General features: G+C 43.3%; 1 protein-coding gene across 2 annotated transcripts in view; it reads left to right on the forward strand.

The window, feature by feature from the left end:
* c26h8orf34 (chromosome 26 C8orf34 homolog) overlaps positions 1–24,931 on the forward strand; it is a 96,289-nt gene that overhangs the window by 55,137 nt on the left and 16,221 nt on the right. For both annotated transcript variants that reach the window (XM_053488030.1, XM_053488031.1), the window contains exons 8-11: positions 3,715–3,850; positions 8,931–9,016; positions 9,370–9,446; positions 21,301–21,430. In XM_053488030.1, coding sequence (XP_053344005.1) covers positions 3,715–3,850; positions 8,931–9,016; positions 9,370–9,446; positions 21,301–21,430 — 429 coding nt within the window. The remainder of the gene's footprint in view (positions 1–3,714; positions 3,851–8,930; positions 9,017–9,369; positions 9,447–21,300; positions 21,431–24,931) is intronic.

Below are 24,931 nucleotides of genomic sequence, written 5' to 3' on the forward strand. Positions count from 1 at the left end.
TGCGTTTACAGTATCGATAATGGTTTTACCTCATTGTATGCTCAGTGCCGCTTGACTTGCGCGTCTGTCGCCCGTCTCCGCCGTCTGTCTCACGATCGTTAAGCAAAAAAGGAAAGTTTCGCACCCAGACCGGAGTGTGTGGCAGCCTTTCATAGCGGATTCGTCCTTGGCCTTCTGGGTTTTGTTAGGATAACATGGAAAAGTTTCCACCTTGATTTGGAGGCTCACACACACACACACAGTCTCGCACAGATAGGACCATGCTGGCTTATCACAGTTGTTTTGCAGGTTGCAGTTTTCCTGTCCTGAGGAATGTGCTGGGAATAAAGCAGAGATATGGGCCATGTAGGTAAAGCCCTTTTCTCTTTCTCCTTGGAGAAGAAGCGAAGCTGGATGAGATATCATTCAGCCCCACAGGGGATTATCACACCGTACTGATAACCGATCTGACAACATCGCCAGGTTTTTTCCTTTTTTTTCTTCTTCTTCGTGTATCTATTTCTCAAACACTGATATTTTTGGGGGGTTTTGATGTTCGATAGCGCGTTGCCCGGACAACCGCAACACAACATACAGAATGCACGAATGGCGCGTTATCCGAGTGTTTCAGTCACTTAATTCTACTGGCTCCGACGCACAACGCTAACGTCACTACAGTCGAAACGTGGATAAATCTAGCCACCTTAATTATAGAGAATAAACCGGAGTTCTGCTAAGCCGAGAAAATCGACCTTAATCCCTAAGAACTGCTGATTCTACTTAAACTGGCAATGTCTGAAAATGATTCCTCATGCTCTCAGAACCTCTCTTTCACAATTTGAGTACTGAAATACACAGGGAAGGGGAAAAAAAAAAGATTCATAGATGTGATAATCTGGTCATTCAGTACATTCAGGTCGTCAGCTGATTTGGTTTTATTGCCACATGAGCCTAGACCGGAGCAACTGAAGCCACGTCAGATCATAACACTGTCTCCAGACGCTTGTACAGTGTGCATGATCGCTCCATGCGCTTCCCTTCCATTGCTCCAAAGATCTTTATGCAACCTAGCAAACCTTTCTAAAACTCTAACAAGTAGGTTTCTTACAAACACACAGCTGTTCAGTCTGATTGCATTGTGTGTGTATGGAAATGCTTCGGAATACGTTATTCATAATAAATAGCTCTGGATTCATCAGTATGTCAGTAGTGCGGATGGTAAGATGAGGCTCACATGAGACAGAGAGAGAGAGACAGTGCTGTGACAGTACTTCCAGACTCTCATTTTTTGTCTTCGGGCCAGAACAGCCTGAGTAAGTGAGAGATTTTCCCACAAAGGTCAGCGGTGTAGAGTTCTCCGTTTGCGTGTGTTTGCGTGTGACTGAGTGTGTACTGTATGTTGTCTCTGGCACTGGGATCAGGAGCGTCATGATGAATGAGACATCTAATATCACCACACTTACTGCTGTTTCACGAGCCAGTCTCTGTCCATCCCGTGGGAAAATCCGCGACCCGGACGGTCATTGGGCAGATTTACACACCGCCAAATTCCGAGTCGACGTCAGAAAGCCGTTTCATATCAAACACCTCTGCGAAATTAAGACGTGACGGAGACGGATTTCTCACCGGATGGATGTTTCAGTTAATCCTTTCTGTTTGTCACGCTTTCTGTACTAGAAAGCGTTCGCTTCTGCTAGCCCCTACAGTCTGTGTGTGTGTGTGTGTGTGTGTGTGTGTGTGTGTGTAATATAATAGCAGCATGAGACTACTGTAAGCGCAGGAGTAATGTTGGGGTAATATCAGCGCCCCAGGGGACATCTAGAGGTTATAGACGGGTGAAAATGTCATTTTGTATGGATGAATCCACAAGGGCTAAATAAAATTGTCATAACTACGTCAGTGAACAAGTATGTGTGCTGCTATATGGATCATAAATGCACAGACATACAATACAATTTATATTACTAGAGAGCAGCATTAAGCCAAGACTCGATGATCTTATTTCCTGGCTTGCTGTCCATTTTCAGGCCACGGAGTTCAATTTGAAACATCGCAGCAACTGCAAAAACAATAATTCCGTATCCTATAAAAAAATCTTAACCTTATGGCAGAGGCAGCCATGATGTTTGGCCTGGGGTTTCTCCAGGTTCCAGGATTTGGAACCTGACAATTTGGGCAATTTGGAAACGCCAATTAGCCTAACCTCCATGTCTTTGGACTGTAGGAGGAAACCGGAGTACGCGGAGGAAACCCACCAGGCACGGGGAGAACATGCAAACTCCATGCACGCAGAGACAGGATTTGGGAATCGAACCCGGACCCTAGAGGTGCACAACGGTGCAAGGCGACACCACCGTGCCGCCCAGAACATACAGTAGTTATGAGAGTAAAAACAATCACCTGCTACACTAATGCACTAATCCCAGTTTTTCACAGGAACTTTACTGTCTGCTTCAAGTCTGAAATGCTGGCCCCCCAGGAACTCCTTGGCGCGAGGTCAGGACTGTACGGCATTATGTGGCAATAACTCCCAGCCACAAACAGTTCCTGTAACCTGCAATTCTACCATTCGAATGTTTTACTGTGGCTCAGAGTGCTGAATGTCTTCTGTAAATGACAATCGCTATCACGCCTTTGTTTACCAGTCCCGGTTTGACTTGAACGCCCCTCAAAAACCCGCCTAATTACTGGGTTTAATCAATTACTGAGTATTCTGGACTTTTTTTTAGTGATTGTTTATTTCCTACAGGGAAGAATAAAAGTGACCAAGTCATTAAGCTGCAAATGCACATAAATGCTGCATCATTTGAAGAAGTTAATGTTCCTAAACCATATGCTCTTTAGCACACGTCAGATCCTCGTGAGGCCACCAGAACCGCGCTCGTCAGCCTCCAAAAATCATAAACCCACATTCGGCTCTAAGAGATCAAACGTTCTGGCTGAACTCCTGGGTCCGACGTGGCCCTGAGTAGTATTCAGCGGAGGGAAGCGGGAGACTCCTCCAGCTCGTCCCGTTCCAGAGTGTGTGTGTGTGTGTGTGTGTGTGTGTGTGTGTGTGTGTGTGTGAGACCGCTGCCAGAAGCTCTGCTCCGTAAACTCGGCACTTAGCACCTGTTGACAGTTTGCGGAACAGATGACAGTGACACGCTATAAAAAACACGACCCATGTCAAGCATTAACACGGACCTGTCTTTATTATAGTCCAGGCTGATTTCGGGAAAATTTATGGCGTATTAATTGCCTTGTGTTGTGCAGGATCGTACTGGAAATACTGTCCTTAACTTGACTTTGTTGGAAATTTGCGAATGTGGTCTTGCATGTTGGCGCTGTCTCCATCCTAGATCGTTTTGGTCATTATGGTATTTGTGGACACCACTGGAATAAACAGCATGTGTGTATGTGTGTGTGTGTGTGTGTGTGTGTGTGTGTGTGTCGTAATCTATAAATCGCATTAAGTCTTTCCCATCCAGATATCGCACACACACAGACATCTGTCCTCTCTTATCCATCACACTCTTCCATCAGACTTTAAACAATGACAGATGTTGAAAATCTTCCCGAATTTATAGGAAGTGTGTGCCTGGTACGTTCCAGCTGTTAAAGATACAGTATACTTGTGTGAAGATAAAAAAAAATAATAATAATAATTAAAAACATGTTCATGCACAACCGACCATTACGACAAAAAATTTCTGATATTCTCCTGTGTCTCTGTCTCACCCTGTTTCTCTTTAGAGGACCTGGATGACCTGAGGATGGAGGGGGTCACTGGCTTGGTTTCTTCTGGCAGTAAGTTCAGCCAAGGGCGCAGCTCCTACTGCCCCGAACCGCAGGCCAAAGTCACCCTCAACATCTGCTCAAGGTGTGCCAGGTAAATATTTACCCTCAGAGCAACCACTGGTGCCGTCTCCCCCTGTGTGTGTGTGTGTGTGTGTGTGTGTGCGTATTCTCACAGTCACCTCCTCAGCTTCTCTTTAGCAAGTCAGCCACAATGTACACACTCACACACTCATACACACACACACACACTGCACATCAGCTCACTGCTAAAAACACCCGTGCCAAAAGTCTCCGTATAGAGCTCTTATGAAATCTATGAGTGTGAATATTATACTCCTAGACATTTTCCAGTACCTCTGCAAGGGTGTTAATACTTTTGGTTAATTTTAGGTTTGTTTAATCATTGAAAACATTATAAACCATTTTAAAGCAAAGTCTGTATGTGGATTTATACACTAGCAGTGATTCAGAAAACTGTATGGTTCCGGTTTGGTTTGTACGACGTCTGTTCGAGTCAAACCGGGACTTGAGATAACATTTAAATAAGACCTCAAGCACAGAAACGGACAGGTTTAAAGAAGGTCGTACGTCTGTGATTGACGATCCCGGGTCGCATCGCAGTGAAGTCGTTCCCGTGACCTTTTCGTGATCCTTCAAAAACATCAGATAATTTGCTGATTATCTGACGCTTCTGTCTGTGCCAGCTATATACACAATCATTTAACAACACTACTTGCATGTTACTGGAGTTATTGCTACACCGCACATACGGTCCTGACCTCGCTTCAAGCCATTTCCACATGTAAAGGAGTTCCTGGGAGGCCAGCGTGTCAGATGTGAAGCAGGCAGTCTGATCATGGCTTCGGGGCACTGAGAAAACATTCTACCTTACAAGCACTAGTGAAACCCTGAGATAAGTGCATTAGTGTTGCAGGGAATTATATAGAAAACTAAAGGTGTTTATTTTCTCTCATCACTGTGTTCTGTTATTCTGTACAATTAAAAGTCCCGGTTTGACTCGAACATCCCTTGTGTAACTCACCTGTACTGTGCATGTGCTTGGTCATTTATTATCTAATGAGCTAATTCTAGCCTTAAAACACATCTGCATTTGTGTAAAATTGTATGTGTGTGTGTGTGTGTGTGTGTGAGTGTGAGAGAGAGAGAGATAATGGTGTCCTTTCCACCTTCTATCTCCAGACCAAACATCTTCAGGCACAAAAAAGTTTTCTCTTCTGTATCTGCAGAGTGCTGATAGATGTGTTTATCGTGCCTGTTCGACTCAGTGCACTTCCTGTTTCAGCAGGGTTGCTTTTCACAGCACTTGCCTCAGTGTCACGCCTCGGCCCTTTCCCTCTGATACCAGGTTCTGATAAAGCAGTATCTGTTGGACCGGATGGCCGACACACTGGTGATTTTGTCCTCTCGTGTTTGGGCTTTACCTGCCTCTTCGACTCATGTGCTCATCGTGCATGACCGTTTTATCTGTCGCACACGTGTACACCGGCCCCTGCAGGAACCGCTGGAAGCTGAATGCAACCTTGGAGAGATTATCACATGCGATTTCAGTAGCGTGAATCCGAACTTTATCCGGCTGGGACGTTTTTGGTACTTTGACAAAGAGGAAATAAATGTGTCCTGGCAAAACACTTACCATATCAACTATTGAAGTCACGTCTCTCTCTCTGTCTGTTTACATGATAATGTGAGTGTGTTGCAACTATAGAAATGACAACGTATCACGAGAGGCGTGCGTTCGAGTCAAACCAGGACTTTTGATTGTGCAGAATAACAGAACCTATTCATGGGAGTAAAACTCCTTTTGTTTCTCTATAGTATCACCCGCTACACTAATGCACTTATCCCAGCGTCTCACATTTACATTTAGGCATTTGGCAGATGCTCTTATCCAGAGTGACTTACATTTTATAAATCTCTTATACATCTGAGCAGTTGAGGGTTAAGGGCCTTGCTCAAGGGCCCAACAGTGGCAACTTGGTGGTTATGGGATTTGAACCTGGGATCTTCCGAACCGTAGTCCAATGCCTTAACCACCAAGCTACCCCTGGCGTCTCACTAGTGCTTGGGTACCATCAAGGTAGAAAGTTTACTCGATGCGCCTGCTTCTCTGCCTGCTTCACATCTGAAACCCTAGCCTCCCGAGAACTCCTTTAATGCATCGATTTTCAAGGATCTGGCATTCCACCTCGGCCAGTTAAAAAACATACAATGTTTGCATCGTTCAAAAGTTTAACTTCGGCCAAAAGGCTCATCATCATACTGTGCTTAAAGTCTTCTATAATGTCAATCGCTTCTAAACCTTCGCTAACAAGAAATTTCATCCACAACCAAAAGTCCCGGTTTGACTTGAACGGCCGTCGAAGAATATTCAATATATGAAAATAATGCAATTTATGCCATCAGACCATGTTTTTTTTTTTTTTATCTCCTCCCAAATTAGATTTGAGATTTGTAAAGCGCTGTGCTATGATAATGTTAGCATGCATATCTTTATACAGTTTACTTTGGTGTTTTTGACTTTTTATCTCACTTTCATTCACGTACACACTCTCACTTCTTCTGTCTGAGGACATGTGACTGCTTGCTAGATACAAGCAACATTCCTTACGATTCCCACTCTCACGCACACTCACACACACACACAAACACACACCCACACACACACACCAACCAAGACCCGTTTCAGCATCCTTGTAGCAGGACAATTTACAATTGACATTGTCCATGGCAACACCGGTCTTCTTTATCGCTCTGTTCCTCGGTGGTCCGAGTTTCAACGGTTTTCAGTTACTCATAATTTAAAAAGTAACCTGACCTCGGTTTCCACGTTGTTGATCTTTTTAAGTAAGAGAGTCTCAAGAATATAAGACCTACATGATCTAATAGATCATAATACATTGAGGTCTGGCTTTCGGTCTGCCAAAACCACATACGCTGCAGGACATGGTTTCTATGATTTATAGTTCATATTTTGTCATCGTATACCACACGGACACCTCGAGTGACTAACTCGAGCTCCACATGCTGCTGGAAATACAGTAGGCTCCACTAGAGCTGTTTTTAATTTCATCATTTATCACGTATGGATACATTTTACTAGCTTTTATAGTTGTTTTTCATGAAAATTGAGTCAGCTGACGGAATTTTTTCACTTTGGTGCAACACCATCGATTTAAATCAGACCGAACGCGCACCCATTGACATCAGATCTGCTCGAGGGGCTGTGCCGGTTCAGACTTTTCTATCTGCATTTGTGCAAAAATCCATTCTTGTGATCCATATTCAGGTTGACGTTTTTATTTTAGTTAAGTAGAAGTGTCTGAAATGGGGTTTTTAACTAAGATGAGTAGCTTTGAAAACGAGAACTTTCCTATAAGAGAAAAAAAAAAAGAAATCTGGGATGAAAAATAAGGTTTGAAAAAAACAAGCCACGTTTTTTTCTTCTTTGCTATCGAATGTGATATTTTATAGGATGATATCATCATTTAAATAAACATCTGAGTCTTATTAATAGCTAGTACATGTCACTGTAAATCTGTAATGTTCCAATTATCACATGAATCGATGCAAAATTTTAATTGTGTTATTTTGCATTTTATATATTAGTGTTAACTTATTAATATTTGTTCATATTTATCTAGACAATCTTATTATCTAGTATTAAACAATAAAAACATAACATTTTGGCAATAATTATTATTGATTATAATTATTTTTTTAACGATCACAACAACTGCTCCATGTCCACATTTTTTAACTACAAACAATAGGAGCAATAAAATGTTTAGAAACTTTTTTTTTTCTTTCATTTGCTAGCTGGGTTTGGAAACGGTTTAGCTATAAAATAAAATAAAATACATCACACGTAACAAAACCTAATCACCACAAAGAGGCTGTAAAACTACCTTGAGATTTTTATCGTATGCCTTGATGTGTCTCTTCAGGTTTGTGCACTTAATTCCACACTGTTCCCTGCGATATTACCACACATCGGCTTTTTTTCTCCGATTCAATACCACTCTATACCGCTTTATCCTGTATACAGGGGGTCTGGAGTCTATCTCAGGAGACGTAAGGCATGAGGCCGGGTACACCCTGGACAGGGTGCCAATCCAGCGCATGACACACATATACAGTACATGGCACTTTGGGAACACCAATTAGCCTAATCTACATGTCTTTGGACTGTTTGAGGAAACGAGTGTACCCAGAGGAAACCCACCAAGCACGGGGAGAACCTGCAAACTCCATGCAAACATGCACACAGAGGTGGGAATCCAACCTGGTGAGGGAACCGAACTCAGGCCCTGGAGGTGCAAGACATGGTGTATTAAGTTTGGATTGGAACAAGGTGCTAGCCGTACTTCACAGAACCCTGACCTCAATAATATGCACTTAAGACGAAGGTCATTTACTCTTCTAACTTTTGGGGGAAGAAAAATGTTCAAACATCAACAGACAGATTAGATGGAGCAGGAATACTTTGGCTTATTCGTAGAGCAGATTGTAGAGGATGCACGAAACGGCGCATTTGTTTAGTTATATATGTTTAATTTTAGGATGTTTTTTTTTTTTTCCTTATCCTAAGATCAGGCCATCATCATGTACAGAAAAACATATGGGACGAAATGGAAAACAAAGACTCATATCATCACTGTATGAGTAAAAAATGCAAGTACATTCGTTATACATTATGTATTAAAATTCACGTCCTAGCTAAGACATAGGAGGACATCATACACGTTTCCCTTAAAGCGCGTCCTTCTCAATAACATGTCAGACAGGAATTTCGCTGTCTTTACCCCGGCGTCGAGGACGTCCTCTCCAGACAAGCTCATTATCTCAGGAGCTCTTTTTAGACACGAGAGGGTGAATGATACTGTACGATACGCGGTCCAAATGACAAGCAGTCGTCTGTGGATAGTTATCACGTCCTCCACATTCCTGCGAGCTCCTTACTTTCTTCCCATCGCTCTGATGTCTGATAAGACAAATGACTTACCTGGGCTGTCTCGACACCTTTTAATGAACAGAGACACGGTGTCTGCGCGCTCTTGTCCAGCCAGGTTTGATTAGTGGTTATTTGTGCGTAAGAATAGCGGTATGAAATCGAAGGCTTTGTGTCTTCAACGAGTTGTGTTTGGGTTTAGGCTTCAGGGGGACAGTCTCGCACCGGCCGGCGCTGAGGAGGACCCAGCAGCACGTGTCCCTGAGCAGGCCGTCCCTGAAGTCATGTGTGAGTGAGAGTTTTTTTTCTTATTGTATTTTATGTATTTAATGTAGATATATATGTTTGGAATATAAAAGGAACGCAGTATCGCTTACTGCAACAAGATGCGCCCCTGTTTTTTAAAAGACGCTCAAGCCCATAGGGCGCTCAACTTGATCCAGCAGAATGTGGAGGCGTTTGTTCCAACCTGGCACTACAAGATATAATTTTCTTCTTGCTTGATTTGGAAGCCACCACTGATGGACTGAGCTGAGTGGCAGGTCTTGAGTATAGCTACCTGAGCATGGGGCTGTGTGTCTGTACGTTCCCTGATGAGCGTGGGTGGTAAAGACCTGCCCGATGTGTGTTTTCTGGAACAGGTCCATTGCCTGGAGCGACAGAGCCTCCGACTGCCGCCGAGCTGGAACTCCAGAGCGCCTCTCAAGTGTCTGCTCAGGTAAGCGATCCTGACCAAAGACCGAAATCATCGGCGTATCGCCTTAACGTCACCTCCATCATCTGCATGGTCTGTATGTGTTGCCACGGAGACAGATAAAACCACCTAATTGTTCTTTCCACTCTGACATATCTGTTTTTCTCTCTCTCTATCGCTGTTAGCTCACTAAATAATGCTCGTGTTGGGAGGGTTTGCGATCCAGGAGCCGTCACAGCCGTCTAGAGCCTTGAACCCTAGTTCAGAGGAAAAAAACATCTCTCAGTGTTGGACTTTGTTGAGTCATGGAGCAGCCCCTGTTCAATCAAATCTTTCAGAAACGACGTACGGACTTGCAGAAAGGCGAGACCTCACAGCTTCTTAATTAGCGCTCTTTTGTTGCTATGGCTTCAGCGCTCAACACTCTCTCTCTCTCTCTCTTTCTCCTCTCATCATAAAGTGGTTATTTTTCTATCAGCAGCGACACCAAGGCTAGGCGGTGCCGTAATTATAGCCGCCTTTTGGTCCTGGAAAGTCTTTTTAACAGCTTTTTTTTTTTTTCTCTCCCTCTCACTCGTGTGGTGTGCCGAGCAGATGGAAGAGGGCTCCAGACATGCTGGCAGCGGCGCGAACGCGAGGCCTTGTCTCGTCTCGAATCCTATCGTCTCGTCTAGCCTTGTGCTACCGCACTCGTTCCGCCTGCTCCACCCAAGGATCCTGGCATCCCGCTTGAAAAGCATGTCACAGAGTAAATAATGCCATGTAGCCAGGCTTAACACTGTACAGAGCCGAATGCACACACAGATCTCCTTTCATATGCATACAAAGACAGACTCTCTTTACATGTGGCTTTTTTTTTTTTTTTTCCGATTGAGAAAAGGAGACCTTGGTGTCTACAGGTTAAGCAGTGCCAGAGCAATGAGGGTAATCTCTTCCATATGCAGAGACAACCCTGAACATCTCAGCTCACCTACTGATGTTTTTGAAGCCGTGATGTGGTTGTTGTGCGTGTAATTGCTTACTTTGGGCACAGATTGAAAGGCAAACGCAATTTGTCTTTTTGAACGGCGTATTAGTTTAACTGGCCCTGAAGGGTTTCTCCCACCATCGCCGCGAACGTGGCGGAAAAACAAAACGTCATGCTGTTACGGATTGAGTCACTTCTTGGGACAACAATAGTTTGTACAGTGTGTGTTACGTGTGTGTCAAATCTCTGCTCCCTGTCATGCTGGGGTTTCACAGGCGCACTTAACAACGCTGATGATCACCAGTTTTATATTATGGAGAGCCCTCAGAAGAGCACTCAGGGTTGTTGGGTTTGGATCAGTCTCTAATCCAAAGTCGAACGCTGTGCTATGGTGTGCGGTGTGTGTGCGTGTGTGTGTGTGTGTGTGTGAGATGTGAATTTCGTCCATCTCAGCACTTTTCGCTTCACGAGATCTATGAAGCACACAGAACTTGGTTTTATAACGTGCATAAATTTAATAAAACATCGATCCAGGGCTTTTCATCTCGCTATTAAACGGCGGAGCCGCTAACGTCCCTCATTAGTCGCTCAAGCTGGTCAGCAGGCGTGATAACCGCCTCATTAAGCTAAAGCTTGAGCAGAGACTCCGAGCAGCTCTTTAAGCGCTTTCCGATGAATCCAAGCCCTATAGGTATCACTCGATATGTTTAATTAATTCTAAAACGACAGTACAAGGAGAATAACTTATTTTTATCTGAACATAGTTTTAAGGTTTATTTATGCAGACAATCCATCCTTCTTCGGACCTCTATTCCATTCTCAACAGATATAAAATATTGTCCTTAAACACGTCCTTCACGACCCTGCTGTGCCTCACTCACTCATCAACTATACTGCTTTATCCTGTATTCAGGATCACGGGGGCCTGGAGCCTATCCCACACTGGGGTACACACACATTCACACACTACAGACAGTGTGGAACACCAACTAGCCTAACCTGCATATTTTTGGACTGTGGGAGGAAACCGGAGTACCCGGAGGAAACCCACCAAAGCACAGGGAGAACATGCAAACTCCATGCACACAGAGACAGAAATCAAGCCTGGCCGGGAATCGAACCCGGACCCTGGAGGTGCAAGGCGACAGTGCTAACCACCACACCACCATGCCCCCTGCTGGGTTTATTGTGTTATATGAAATACTGCTCATTAATGGGTCTGTTTTATTTGGCCTATCGGCGGAATGCTCTGACGGCATGCTATAGGGAATTTCTCAACACATTTTTTGCTACCTTTTTGCCGTCTTGCTAAGGCATGGAAAAGACCAGGAATGAGGACCTACTCTGTCCCTATCCCTAGCTCTTTTTTTTCTACCCAAGAAAGGGTCCACTCGAATACGTTTCACCCTACCCTGAACTCTCATCCTCGTGCATTCCCGTGACCACATAACACGTGCGTACCCAGGAGTAACCATAAGCGCTTGTTAACACAGCCCTCCGTGTCTCGCGAACACGACATGCGTGTAAATCGCATATAATAAAGGACATCCTTTTGCGTTTTGGGGGAAGATGGAAAACAACAGCAAAACAAATGCAAATGACTTGCCTTTATTGGAGCCAGAAAACAAATGGGATAAAGGGAAAAAATGTGCTTATGTGGTTCAGGGGCTTTTTCTATAAATATAGCCACTCATTGGCTTTTAAGAGAAGCAAGCTGCGTGGTGGTAATTGATTGTTTAAAAAAATGAGCTTTTTTAGTCTCCTCACTCTGCTAATCACAACAGTATGCATCGAAATGTGGCATTCATTTTACGTCCAAAAATGTCTGGAGTGAAAGAAGAAATATGTCAAGGTGTTAGGCCATTGGATGAAAAAATATGCATTTACACCGATCAGCCATAACATTAAACCACCTAGATTTAAGTTACCTCTTGTGCTGCTGGTGGTTCGGGGTTGTTTCTTTCATGTGTGCTCAATCAGATTGGGATCTGGAGAATTTGGAGACTCCATCCACAGCAGGCTGTTACGCGCTAGGTGTCACATATTTACATTTATGGCATTTGGCAGACACCCTCATCCAGAGCGACTTACATTCATCTCATTATACTGTACATCTGAGCAGTTTACGGTTAAGGGCCTTGCTCAAGGGCCGAACAGTGGCAACTTGTGGTGCTGAGGTTCGAACGTGGGAGCCTTCTTCCTCTATACCTTTCTCTCACGGTCAGTGGTCTGGTCTCATGGACCAGACAGGCTGGCATTTGGTCTCTACAGGCATGGGTGAATCCTGAGTGCCCATGATCCTGTCTCCAGTTTGTTATTGTATAATTGGTGACTTCATCTGACATAATGTTATGGCTATTCAGTGTATAAAAAAAAAAAAGTTGCTGTAAAAAAAAATCAACCCCATAGAAGTGGAAAATGTAAATTAAAAAAAGTCAGCTGTCATGACATTCTAACATAAACCAGCGCAGAAAGTGTCATAACACAACCTCGGGTCAACAGAAATCTGTTGCTCGAATAAACATTGATGAAAGTAGTCTTTGTGTCGGCTGACCCCACTTGGACCAAGCTTTGGTAAATGTTTATAAGGTTATGTCCGTTGTCATTATGGGTTTAGGTTAGATGTCATATACAGTGGGGTTGAAAAGTGAGAGACAACTATTGAAAAAAGCATCACTTTTCATTCTTTTTAAAATAATTAAAACAAGACTTATACACTATTATGTTTCAGTATCACGCAGATCTTTATGTTACTTGCCATAGTGAAGCTTTCAGTGGTCTGCTCTTAAAGAGACCTTTCCTCCATCTACAGTACAAGTCAAATGCTTGGATACAAGTTTGGATGTATTTTCTACATTCTAGAAAGCATGGATTCTTTATAAACTATAAAATAGCATATGGACTTAGGTAATTAACTAACCACAACAAGAACAACAGTCCGTTGGTATTTTAAACCACAAAGTTAAGCTGTTCTGGAACAGTTCTTTCGAGAACAATATTGTCAAGTTTATTCGCAAAACCCATCAAGCACCATGAGGAAACTGAACTCATGAAGACCAACCCAGGGAAGCAAGGAGCAAAATGAACTTCTCCTCTCCATCTCTGCTGCAGAAGAGAAGTTCATTTAGAGTTAACAGCCTCAAAAATCACCAATTAACAACCAGCCCCTCAGATTAAAGCCGTTATAAAGGCTGTAAGTCGCTGACACATCTCAATATCAACTGTGCATTAATGGAGATTATCGCACATTTTGGATGCCTTCAGCATGGTTTTACAATGCAGAAAGAAAAAAAAAGTTGTGTCTAAGGCTGTGTGCAAACCTTTGACTGAAAGTGTACATTGCACAAAGTCTTATATCTCATCTCCTTCCTTCATGAGCTTCCTCCAGGCATTCCACCTGAAACACAATCAGTCCTAAAGCAGGACAGTAAATGATCTTAGAGTTGCCTGGTTGATGTTTAGGAAAGGCTTCTCCATGTGAACCAACATCGTCCAGTTGTGTCCTGTTCTCACTGGGACAATGGCTTCTGGCTTCTAACATTTTTATAAATGTCACTGACTGGTAGGAGACCTAATATATACCAGCTTGGTGCTTCTGTGGTCCTCATCATGGCAGTCAAGTGGTTGAGATACTAGGCTACTAAGCGGAAAGTCGAATCCCAGCTTCACCAAACTGTTTCTGGTCCCTTAAACTATCAACTCCTTAACTGTATACCCTTAATATACCTCCTTGGACAAGTGTCAAACAAATAAGTAATAGATTTGGCCAGTTTGATGGGCTGAGTAGAGTGACAAATTGTACACTGCCTAGATCAGAAAATGAATATTTTATTGTCCTTTTCTGTCCTTCCTGCCAGAAGTCAGTCCACATTACAGTTCTCTCCATCATCTACTCCGAACTCATCCAAAACCCCTGCTGCCACTTCTCAACAGCTGTCCTCACTTTTTCCCCAACAAGTCATAATTTTCTTTCCTGTTCGAATTTTCTACCTGGTGACTAAACCCATCAACAAGCCTGCTGTCTTATGTGTTCTACAGAGAGTGGTCAGAGCCTCTAAAACAAGCCCTGCCTGGTTCACTTTGAGGGGACTTGACCCCCTTTACTGCATTACCCTTCTTTATTGTATGACCCTGGAACTCCTCTTTTAAGGCAACAATTGGCATCCCCTTCCACCTCCAGAGAAAGTTGCAGAGCTTCGCCTCCAGGCTCTCAGTTAGTAAAGATGGGGCTTCGTTAATCAGCATTGGCCACAGGATCTTTAAAAGGATGCTTGTTGTGTCAGCCTGCTGTTGAACAGCTTGCCAGGGCTCTGTGCAAACATAGTTGGGAAAAGTGTTATGAATTTTATTTTATAACATTTAAACTTAAAAAAATTCTTAATTTTTCTATACAGTATGTTCTCTTAGATAATGGTCTTAAGAGTTCCTCACTTACAGTAGTAAAGAGCATCTTACTAAAAAGATTAAAGAGGGAGTACTACTGTATGGATGGTAGCACCCTGTTGTTGAATATCCTTCTCCCTGTTTAAACGTTTTAAAACCTTTGCACTGATTAGAATACCAAACAGCAAATGCTTCCTTAGCTGCAATGCACCCAACAAGACCGATTCTCCGCTGTTTCTGCTCACACTCAACGTGTTGACTTTGGTGCCAGACGATTCTGCCAGATGCAGAGCAAGCGTTTCACTAGCTTTGTTTCTACCCCATAAGGAATTGACCTTTAACCGCTGTTCATCATGCTGACAGCTTTTTGGATATTTCACCATTTCCTGGACAGTTTCTTGAACTTTCAAACACCCCATCTTGAAAATTCAGTTTGACGGCTGAAACACACACAAGTTTTGGCTCAAAGCCCTGGTGGAGTAATGTTTTATTTGTTTGTATTAGGTGTGTGGATGGTTGGGGTACCTAAGAGAGAAGTTTGGGCACCAATCAGGTTCTTCAGGCCATGTCACAAGATGTTAATAATGTAAAATGGAATTAAGCGTAAAACAATATTTTCTTGTCAATCCTTAAGAGGGTTATAATATTTTTTGTAGATTAACTAATAGACGCCTTATGGCAGTGGTGGCTCAGGTGGTTGAGGCTCTGGCTTGGGTTTGAGGGTTTGAGCCCCACCCCTGCCAGTTCGCCACTGTTAAGACCCTTAACGCTATGTGGGAGTGTTGCAACAGGAAGGGTATCTGACATACAACCTGTGCCAGATTAAATATTCTGATGTGAAAAACTCTAGGCGACCCCTAATAGCCCAAAACGCATTTTTTGTAACCATTTTACACATACTGTAGGGTTATGCATAGAGTGTAGTACTTTAAAGGGTAGGGGAGACAAGTATATGGACACTTTTCATTTCTAGGTGGAAGGCTTTAGCAAAGGAGTTCCTTATGTATTCTTTGAATGTGTTTTGTGTTCTTCACTTTCAAATGGGACTTTGACTTGAAAACTTACAAAGAGGAAAAGCGAGATCCTATTTAAGAAGTTTTTTGGGGGTGGTTTATCTTGATTGACTACCAAGAAAAGATTAAACCTGGAACTTAAAATGGTTCCTTTAATTCTGGTCAATCTGGTGAGGAAGTACTGTTGTAGCCCCAAAAACTGCACCGCTTTGGTGTCAAAAGTTTCATCCCACAGCCACAAGAATTTCTTTATACGCACTGACGTATACATTTTTCAGCCATACCATAATAATTGCCACTAAATGTACACGTAGCTCTTGTCTGAGCTTTGTGTTTTGTTGCTCTTATCTGTAATTCATTTGGACGTCTTGGATTAGCATGGAGACTCATGCATAATGCATATACATCAGATAGTAATTGTCGCTATCCTCCATGCACTCTGCAGTCTTGACTCGTCCCAGCGCTCGAGAGCTTCTATTAACCACGCGCTTGTGAAGCCAAGTCGACCGGATTTAATCAGCCCACGTGTTAGATTTAATTTCCTCCTGGAGCGTTTTGTTGGAAATTTGAATGAATGCATAAAGCATTGCGAATGCAGTCACGAAGCATTTCGAATCTAATTGTGCCTGGGTGAAATGAGTTAGAGTGGAAACCGCATTTGCATTTGTTAATGAGTGCTTTGTGAAAGATGAAAGCTGGAAATATGTGTTGGTTGTTTAAATACAATTTCGTTTTGATTAGCGAAATGTTCCAGCCGTTCTGTAATACAAAGGAGCCAGAAGTCGAGGTGTGTAGTACAGTATGTTCGCGTGGACTGATAGACACAGATCAGCCGTAACATGAAAACCATTAACGTTACCACCTGGGTTTTGGGTTTCCCTGTGCCACCAGGGCAGCTCTGGGCCCTCAGGGCGTGGCTGCGCAGGGTGTCTGGGCGTGTGCTGTGGTGTCTGGCTCCAGGAAGTCGCCAATAGATTCCTTGGTGATGTGGGTTGTGGGGTGCAGCCTCTTTGGATCTGATTGGTTTGTCCGGTGCATCGCAGGGGTACTTGATTAGACTGGGATCTTGGGAGTTGCACTGGCAGGGTGTGGTGCACTGGGTGTTCTGGTGCCTTTCTATCATGGCCAGCATTTGCTGCAGCATTTGACTTTTTGCGGCAATGCCAGCTGCATTAACTTTTCTGTAGGTTTGGACCAGACAAGCAGGTCTTTGGTAACTGGGGGCATGGGGCGAGCACATGATTTGGGTGCACATGATTCTGGTTTATAGTTGGTGCTCAGTTCACTTGTCAGTGATCATAATGTTATGGCCTATGGGTGTATAGTCAACTGTGCATGGTTCATACAAATAAATGATGGGGTAAAGATGGAGAAATCGTTAATATTGTTTATGGAAGAGCATACAAGCACGGAGAAGCATGTGATCCTGGCACACTATTAGTACTGTGATTCCCCTTGCCCTCATCTGCCTCATTCATCCCTCTCATCTACTTCTGTTAGGAGCTGACTGCACTTTTCACTTCTCCATATGATTTGCGCTTTCCAAAAACAGCTGAGCAAAGTTTCTCCCTCGCTACAGTTTATAATCTCACCTAGATACTCTGGATTTGCACTTAAGGACTGCTGTTGAAATCATAAACTTATCCGAGCACTTGGATTGACAATATGCCAATACACAAGATCTTGAATCTTTGAAACACCTCGCTTTGTTTGATTTTACAAAGGGTGAGTCAAAAATTATCTGCACTCTGGTTGTAGTAAAACTTGCGCAAACAGACTGAAACTCTGTGGAAGGGGAAAGTTTCTTAAAAAGAATCATTACTGGTGAGAAGACACGGATTCATCAATACGAGTCTGAGAGTATGGAACGGAAACCCTAGTTCAAAAGTCAACCATCAGCTGGAAAAATCAACAAAGGTTCAACAAGCGACAGTACTTATTAAAGAGCTAAAACCTAAACTTCGGATTAAACACAGGCTGCTATCCAAGGGCTTTATAAAGGGAATATAAGATAATGCACGTTTACACACTTTTGTCCACACTATTTTTGTTTGGAGGTGTTAAAGCATCCTCCCTATAGTCCTGATCTCGCTCCGTCTGACTTTCACTTTCTCCTAAGAGGACTGTTTCAAGTTTCACTTCTGATGTAGAAGTGAAGATAGAGGTGCATTCGTGGCTCGTGGCTCGTCCTAACACATTTTTTGATGAGGGAATATGGAAGCTTGTTGACAGATGGACAAAGTGTAATGAACAGCAAGGAGATTATGTAAAAAAAAATATATATATTTGTTCATCCTAAAAGTTTAATTAAAAGAAATTCTACCGCCGGAGTGCGGATAATTTTTGACTCACCCTTGAATTTAATACAGTTTTAGATGGGTATTGATTTATACTGTAAGTTTGTTATCTAGCATGTTGTCTCAGAGATGTTTTCTTTGCCGCTGTCGCCATGTGAGCTAAATCCAGACTGCTGTGAAACTGCTTAGTGACAGTATCTATTGTGCAAATAAGACCAAACTAATACTGAATTGAAACACTGAAGGCAACATGGCTACGCACCGCTGAAATCACACACTGTGTATGAGCCAATCAGAGCCGAAGAGAGTGATGTAGGGCAGGAAAATTCCCTATTAAATAAAATAACTGCCGCATTTCGTTTCATAAATCAGTGTTCCTGATCAAACACAAGGAATAACGCATGTGTGTCTCTTCATCATATGGCAATAAATCATAAAGTGAATTCTGCGAACTCAAAGTCACTCCACCGCAGGCAAAACAGCAAGAATCATAACGAAGTACTTTTAAATCCCCCTGCTTATTTAAAACGTCATCCCTCCAGCTTACATCCTGAAGCCAAACAACAAAACCTCCTGTGAACTGGTTTTAAGAGGGCTGGGGCTGCGGCGTTACGGCCGTGTGGTTACTGGTGGAGTCTAGATTCGGTTCCCATCTCTCTCTCTTTCTTCCCCTCTTCGTCTCCCCCCCCGGGGATGGTGGAAGTCGTGTTATGCAGATATGCAGCATTCCCACTTTTCCTTCTGAACATGTTGTAAACCTAAACTGGAAGTCTATATATATATATGTATAATAAACAACAAGTGTGTGTGTGTGTGTGTGTGTGAAGGTGTGCATGCTGGCATGGGTATTGTGTATGATGCATAGCATGTATGTACCTATGTGTATAATAAGGATCATGTCTATAACTTCATGCATTATATATGTATAGTGTAAAATGTATACGAGTCCCCAAGAGAGGTGTTCGAGTCAAACCGGGACCTCTGATTGTACGAAACACAGTCTCAGAACACAGTTCAGAGAGTAAAAACTCCCCTTATTTCTCTATATAATCCCCTGCCACACTACTGTACTTATCCCAGTGTTGCAAAGATTTCCCAGTACGCCGGGCCTGATCTAACCGATCGAAACGCTGGCCTCCCAGGAACTCCTTTATTGGCGCAAACATGAAGAAATGGCTTGGAATGGGTTCAGGACTGTACGGGGGAGATGGCAATCATTCCCAGCCGAGTTCCTGTAATGTCCAAGTGCTGTTCGTGAATGATCAAGGCCCTTAACCCTCAACTGCTCAGATGTGTAATGAAATAAACATGTAACGTACGTGGCTCTGGATAAGAGCGTCTGCCAAATGTCTAAATGCATAAGTGAGAGCAGGAGCTAACTTGCTTCACGGCCACGTTGCACAATATGATATGTATATATACAGTACATGGATTAAAAAGTATGACATCATGCTTCATGGATGCAGCCACCCTTGAACACCACCAAGTGCATAATATACACATTATACGGTGCCATAATGTGTAGTCTGGCATGATGATTTAGGTGTAGTGAATGTATAATTTTATGTAGAGCATGTTGAGTGTGTGTGTGTGTGTTTGTGTCCTTGTGCAGCTCTCTGCATCAGGCCGTTTAAAGCCCCGGCTTTCTTTCCTGGTGTTTCCAACTGTTTCCAATGACTGTGGCCACAGTCGAGCACGCTCGGGGGCCGTTATGGCCGAATCTGTGTGAGGTTTTAATGGTTCACTTGCTCAATGTGGCCTTTTGGCCTGGAGTTGACTGAGGCTCGGAATAACCAGGATCACTGCTCTGTGCTGGCCTCTGCTACTTACCACACACACACACACACACACACACAAATGCATATAAATGTACCCACAGCCACACACAAGCCTCTCCCACCCACATGCATACCAAAAAGATCTTCAGATGTGGACGCTTGCGCAGGATCTCATGTTGACTCCACAACATGGATTTCATTTCCCAAGGCAGTCGGACCGGAGCTTCTCCAAAAGACCGTCGAAAGTCCGAATCACAAGCACGCCATCTCTAGCAGATTTGTCGGGAAACGCGGGGTTTCGTGTTGGCCCTCACTGGGATTGAAGACGTTTGACTCATCGCGGTCCGCGTCGCACGCATGCGTCATGATCAATAACGACAGTTGCCATTTCTAAAGCCACAACCTTGCTTAAGTGAAGACCGCTGTGCTTCTTTTCCAGATCATGATGTCACCGAGGAAAGTCCTCATCGAGTCGGAGCGTTCGGTGATCCCGCTGATATATGGGCCGGAAAACCACACGAGAAAACACTGAAGTGGCAAAAAAAAAAAGAAGTCAAAAAATAATCGAGGATTAGAATCTCCACAAACGTTAACATTGAAACGCATGACTTAAAATCTGGCTAGTCATAATTCACTAAATGGGTTGTGTGAAGGGTTTTTTGAAAAACGACAACTATTGCTGGTTTAGAAGACGAAGACGGTGGTGCGCGAGGAAAAGTCGAGTTTTCCACATGTTTAGACAAACGACAGGCCGTAAATTTCGTTCACGTCAGACTGTGTGGTCTCTGAGGTGTCTCTTGTTTGTGCGCGGTTCGTCTGGATCTCTCCGAGGAGACCGAACGTCCCCATGATGGTAGGAAAATGTGAACGCTTGGAGAATGGGTAGAGCTGCCACCAGCTTCCAGGAATTCCTGTCCAATGTCTAAACTCTTATCCGATGTGGCTGTGCATCCCGAGATGCTTTTCTGCTCAACACAAGTGTGGAGAGTGGTTACTTAAGTGGCCGGTTCGAACCGGTCAGCTTTTTTATTGTACTTCCTCAATCACACGAGCGTCCTCGTTTCTTTCTTGGTGGCCGATTTGATCGAGTCGTCTTCGATCTAGATTTACATCCAGCTATTTTTTTATATTTCGTTTCTGAAGTGTTGTAGCAGGACCCCTGCCGGGCACCGTGCCAGCCGTCATCCCCTCCGTAATCACTTAGATTTTAACGGTCGCTGAGACAAACTTGACACTCACACGCAAAACATTCCTCGCTACCCACGAGCGCTTTCATCTCCGAGCTGTGTGGTTTTCACTGTTTTTCTAGCGCTTATTAAAATTACAGTCGCCTCATTACGACGAATATGCTTTCTTTTGCTTTGTGACATTCTCTCAATCTTTCTCTCTCTCTGTCTTTTTTCTTGTGTGTGTGTGTGTGTGTGTGTGTGTGTGAGACAGCGCTACCCCGCATGGGCATCGGACGCCAAGCCGGTCAGAGGTACGAGCCCACAGGCGCAGAGACGTGCTCTACAGCTCAAGGAGCTTCTCTTTTCGAAAGAGCTGGAGAACATGGGCAAGCACCTTGCTGGTTAGTATTAAACACACACACACACACACACACACACACACACATCAGACAGGCGGCGTCTCTGCTTTTTCACTTCCCAACAAAACCCACTGATTACTCCAGCCATCTTTGATTAATTTCCCGACACCTCTCACAGCAGTCAAGGAGCGCGAGTGACGTAAAAGGAGCTCAAGTGGTGTGTGTGCTTTCGAATCTGTGTGTGTGTGTGTGTGTGTGTAACTACCACAGCACGATCTCAGGTCGCGGTCTCAAGAAGACTCATGAGAACTCGTTTGTTTATTAAAAGCACAAGCACACAGGATTGGAGATCTCAAAGATCTGACATGTGTTAAGCATTCATGTGTTTACGGCGGTCCTCGTTTTTTTTGCGTGTTTTTTTTTTTTTTTTGCTCTTTTTTTTATCCGGTTAGCCGTTGTACAGGACATACGTTTCTTCGAGTGAGCAGGATCGCAGCTGTGTGTTCTGTTTATACCACACCTACAGTACTGTACATGTGTGTGTAATAGAACCTTTAACCTGTGCCACGTTAATTTTCCGGCCTTTTTACACTTTCTGCAGCTCTTCTGGAGCGGTGAGACTTTTTTAAACTTTATTATTATTATGCACATTACAATAAATTAATACAGTAAGACAATCAATGTTTTAATGGCATTAATGAAACCTAAAGGTCCCATATTTTATTATTTAAGTTAAATCAGCTCTCAGAGCTGCCCCGAAGTGTGTGTGTGTGTGTGTGTGTGTGTGTGTGTGTGTGTGTGTGTGTGTGTGTGTGTTTTAATGCTTCAGTTGAAATAACCCTCAGATAGTGCATTTTTTTTATAACTCAAACCTCTTTAGAACTAACCGATTCATTGTCTGATCCACTGCTCAGCACATACGCACACATCATGGGCAATTTGAACGCCAGTTAACCCAACCTGCATGTGGAAGGAAACCCGCCAAGCACAGGGAAAACATGCAAACTCAGCGCACACAGACCCGAATTGGGAATCGAACCCTCGACCATTGAGGGCCTTGAGCACTGCACCACCATGCCGCCAGAACACAATACATACTAGCTCGATGGTTAAGGCATTGGCCTCTAGTTCAAACCTCAGCACCACCAATACTCCTGTTTCCACTGCTCTGGTTCCAGTGCCGGTTCCCAATTTTGGAACCAGTGTCGCGCTTTTCCAATAAGCTGCCTTTGGATACTGAAATACATTTTCATAGTTTGGAGAATAACCAGTAAACTGGCCATGGTCGTTTCTGTTTAGTGGGCGTGGCCTGTGACGTATTATCATGCGGCTCCCGCTGAGCTCCAGTCTAGTATAAATGCAGGCCGGTTCTGGTGCTCGGCCGGTGCTGGACTGGGAACCACCGAGAACCGGCCCGCACCAGTGTAGTGGAAATGAGGTACAAGTTGTGCCCTTAAGCTAGGCCCCTAACCCTCAGATGTGTAATGAGTATAAAACATAAGTCGCTCTGGATAAATGCAATAAATGTAAGTATTAGCATGTAAAAGCTAACGAAGGCCATGATTAGCTTTTCAGAGGTCTGCAGTATGTAAGTACTGTTTGTTGTATATAAGGTATGTGTAATATTTGGTGGACTTGTATAATAGCTTGACAGAATTCCCTCCATGTCCTCAGATGCCATGGATTTATTTTGTTATTTTTCCACTCTGCGTTTTTATCTAAACACAGATTTCCCCCCGAGGAAGTGACTTTGAGCGTCCGACAGCCTAATTCACTTCTTTCGTGCTTTTATTAGCTGTTAATGCTTTCCATGTTGAAAGCTTGCGCCGTTTCTTTTTTGTGTACTGATTCCACCCAATTATGTGGTCAACTAAATTTCTCGGCTAGTCTTTTTCTATTTACGATAAAGCAACGAATGTACAGTATGACTTTTATTATTATTATTATTATTATTACTTGCTTACTTACTTACTTCTCTGCAAGAGCATTTTTGGCAGATCTGGATAAGGAGTACATGCCGAGTGACTCCAACCGTCTTTCCGTCTTTGCCACGACGTTCCCCATGACTTATTTTTCATCTCATCCTCCTGCTCAGAGATGAGTTTCATACTTATTCAAAGAGACAATCAATTCTTCCCCCTTTACTTCTGATCAAAGACTATTCAAAAATGATTCGATTCGATCCTCTCCCGAGGTTACATTTCTTCCCCTGTCTCTTTAAAGTCATCCTCTCTTGTTTAATCAGTCCTCGCCGAGACCGAGATCGGATCTGATTTAGCCACACGCCACTCAGTACACAGACATAAACAATTATTCCAGCCAGCCACGATGATGTGAAACTTTTCCAGAAAAAGAAAATCATTTAAGTAAAGTGATACGAGTATGGAGACCGAGAATGAGCAACATGATAGACATGAGGGAGATGAGTCCAAGATCTGAATCAAATTTTATTCACATCTGGAACTGGAATTCTGGCATGCCATAGAGCAATATTAATTACAAACACAATCATTAATAACACCAAAGTGCCAAAATTTAGCGGAGTTGTATTTAAATGAAAACGGAGAATTTGCTCCAGCTGTTGATTTTTACCACGGGATAAAGTGTAGACTATTAATAGTTTAAAGAAATCTGATCTCCTGGAAGCGGGTCCGGTTTTAATTAGTCTTTGGTTTAAGCCAAAAAGGACAAAGTGTGCTGTGCTTGAGTTAATGAAATTGCAAGATTTTTATTGCGATTACTACAGTATGTGTGCTTACACACTTTCAGATATTTACAGTTGATAAACAGAGGTGGAATTTATTTACGGTTGGTTGTTGAAAATCTGGAAAACGATCAGGTCTTGAAGAACTTCCATCCATCCATCCAACTAGAAACCTCTATAGTCCAACTAGGGCCTGTGGAGTCCAATGGTGACATTTGTGTTTATTTCCATTTTTACGACCATGGTAGGATCGAATATCTTCTACTCGGGTCAAAACCCGCCAAGAGACGCTGGTAGATTCTGGTAAGTTTCAATGTTAAAGTTTATTTTATTAGTATTAAACACAGATTCAAAAATTAGAATGAGAACAAAAGGTGATTAAGTGACTTTGAACATGGTAGGGTTGTTGGTGCAAGACCAGCTGGTCTGTCTATTTCCGCAACTGCTGATCTACTGGGATTTTCACAGACAACCATCTCTAGTGTTTGCATAGAATGGTTTGAAGAAGAGTAAGCATCGCATCCAGTGAGGACAGTGCTCTGGTCAAAATGCCTTGTTGATCCCAGAGGTCAGACTGGTACAAGATCATCAAAAGGCAACAGAAAATCAAAATGTTACAACCGAGGTATGCCCGAGAGATCATCTCTGAACACACAGCACGTTGAACCTAGAAGCAGATGGGCTACAGCAGCAGAAGAAGGCCACACCAGGTGCCACTCCTGACAGCTAAGAACAGAAAACTGAGGACTTTAGATGATTGGGAAAACGTTTCCTGGTCGGATGAGTCCTGATTTCTGCTGCGACATTTAGTTGGTATGGTCAGAGTTTGGACTAAACAA

This window comes from Clarias gariepinus, chromosome 26, assembly GCF_024256425.1.
Source record: "Clarias gariepinus isolate MV-2021 ecotype Netherlands chromosome 26, CGAR_prim_01v2, whole genome shotgun sequence".
Classification (NCBI taxonomy): Eukaryota; Metazoa; Chordata; class Actinopteri; order Siluriformes; family Clariidae; genus Clarias; species Clarias gariepinus.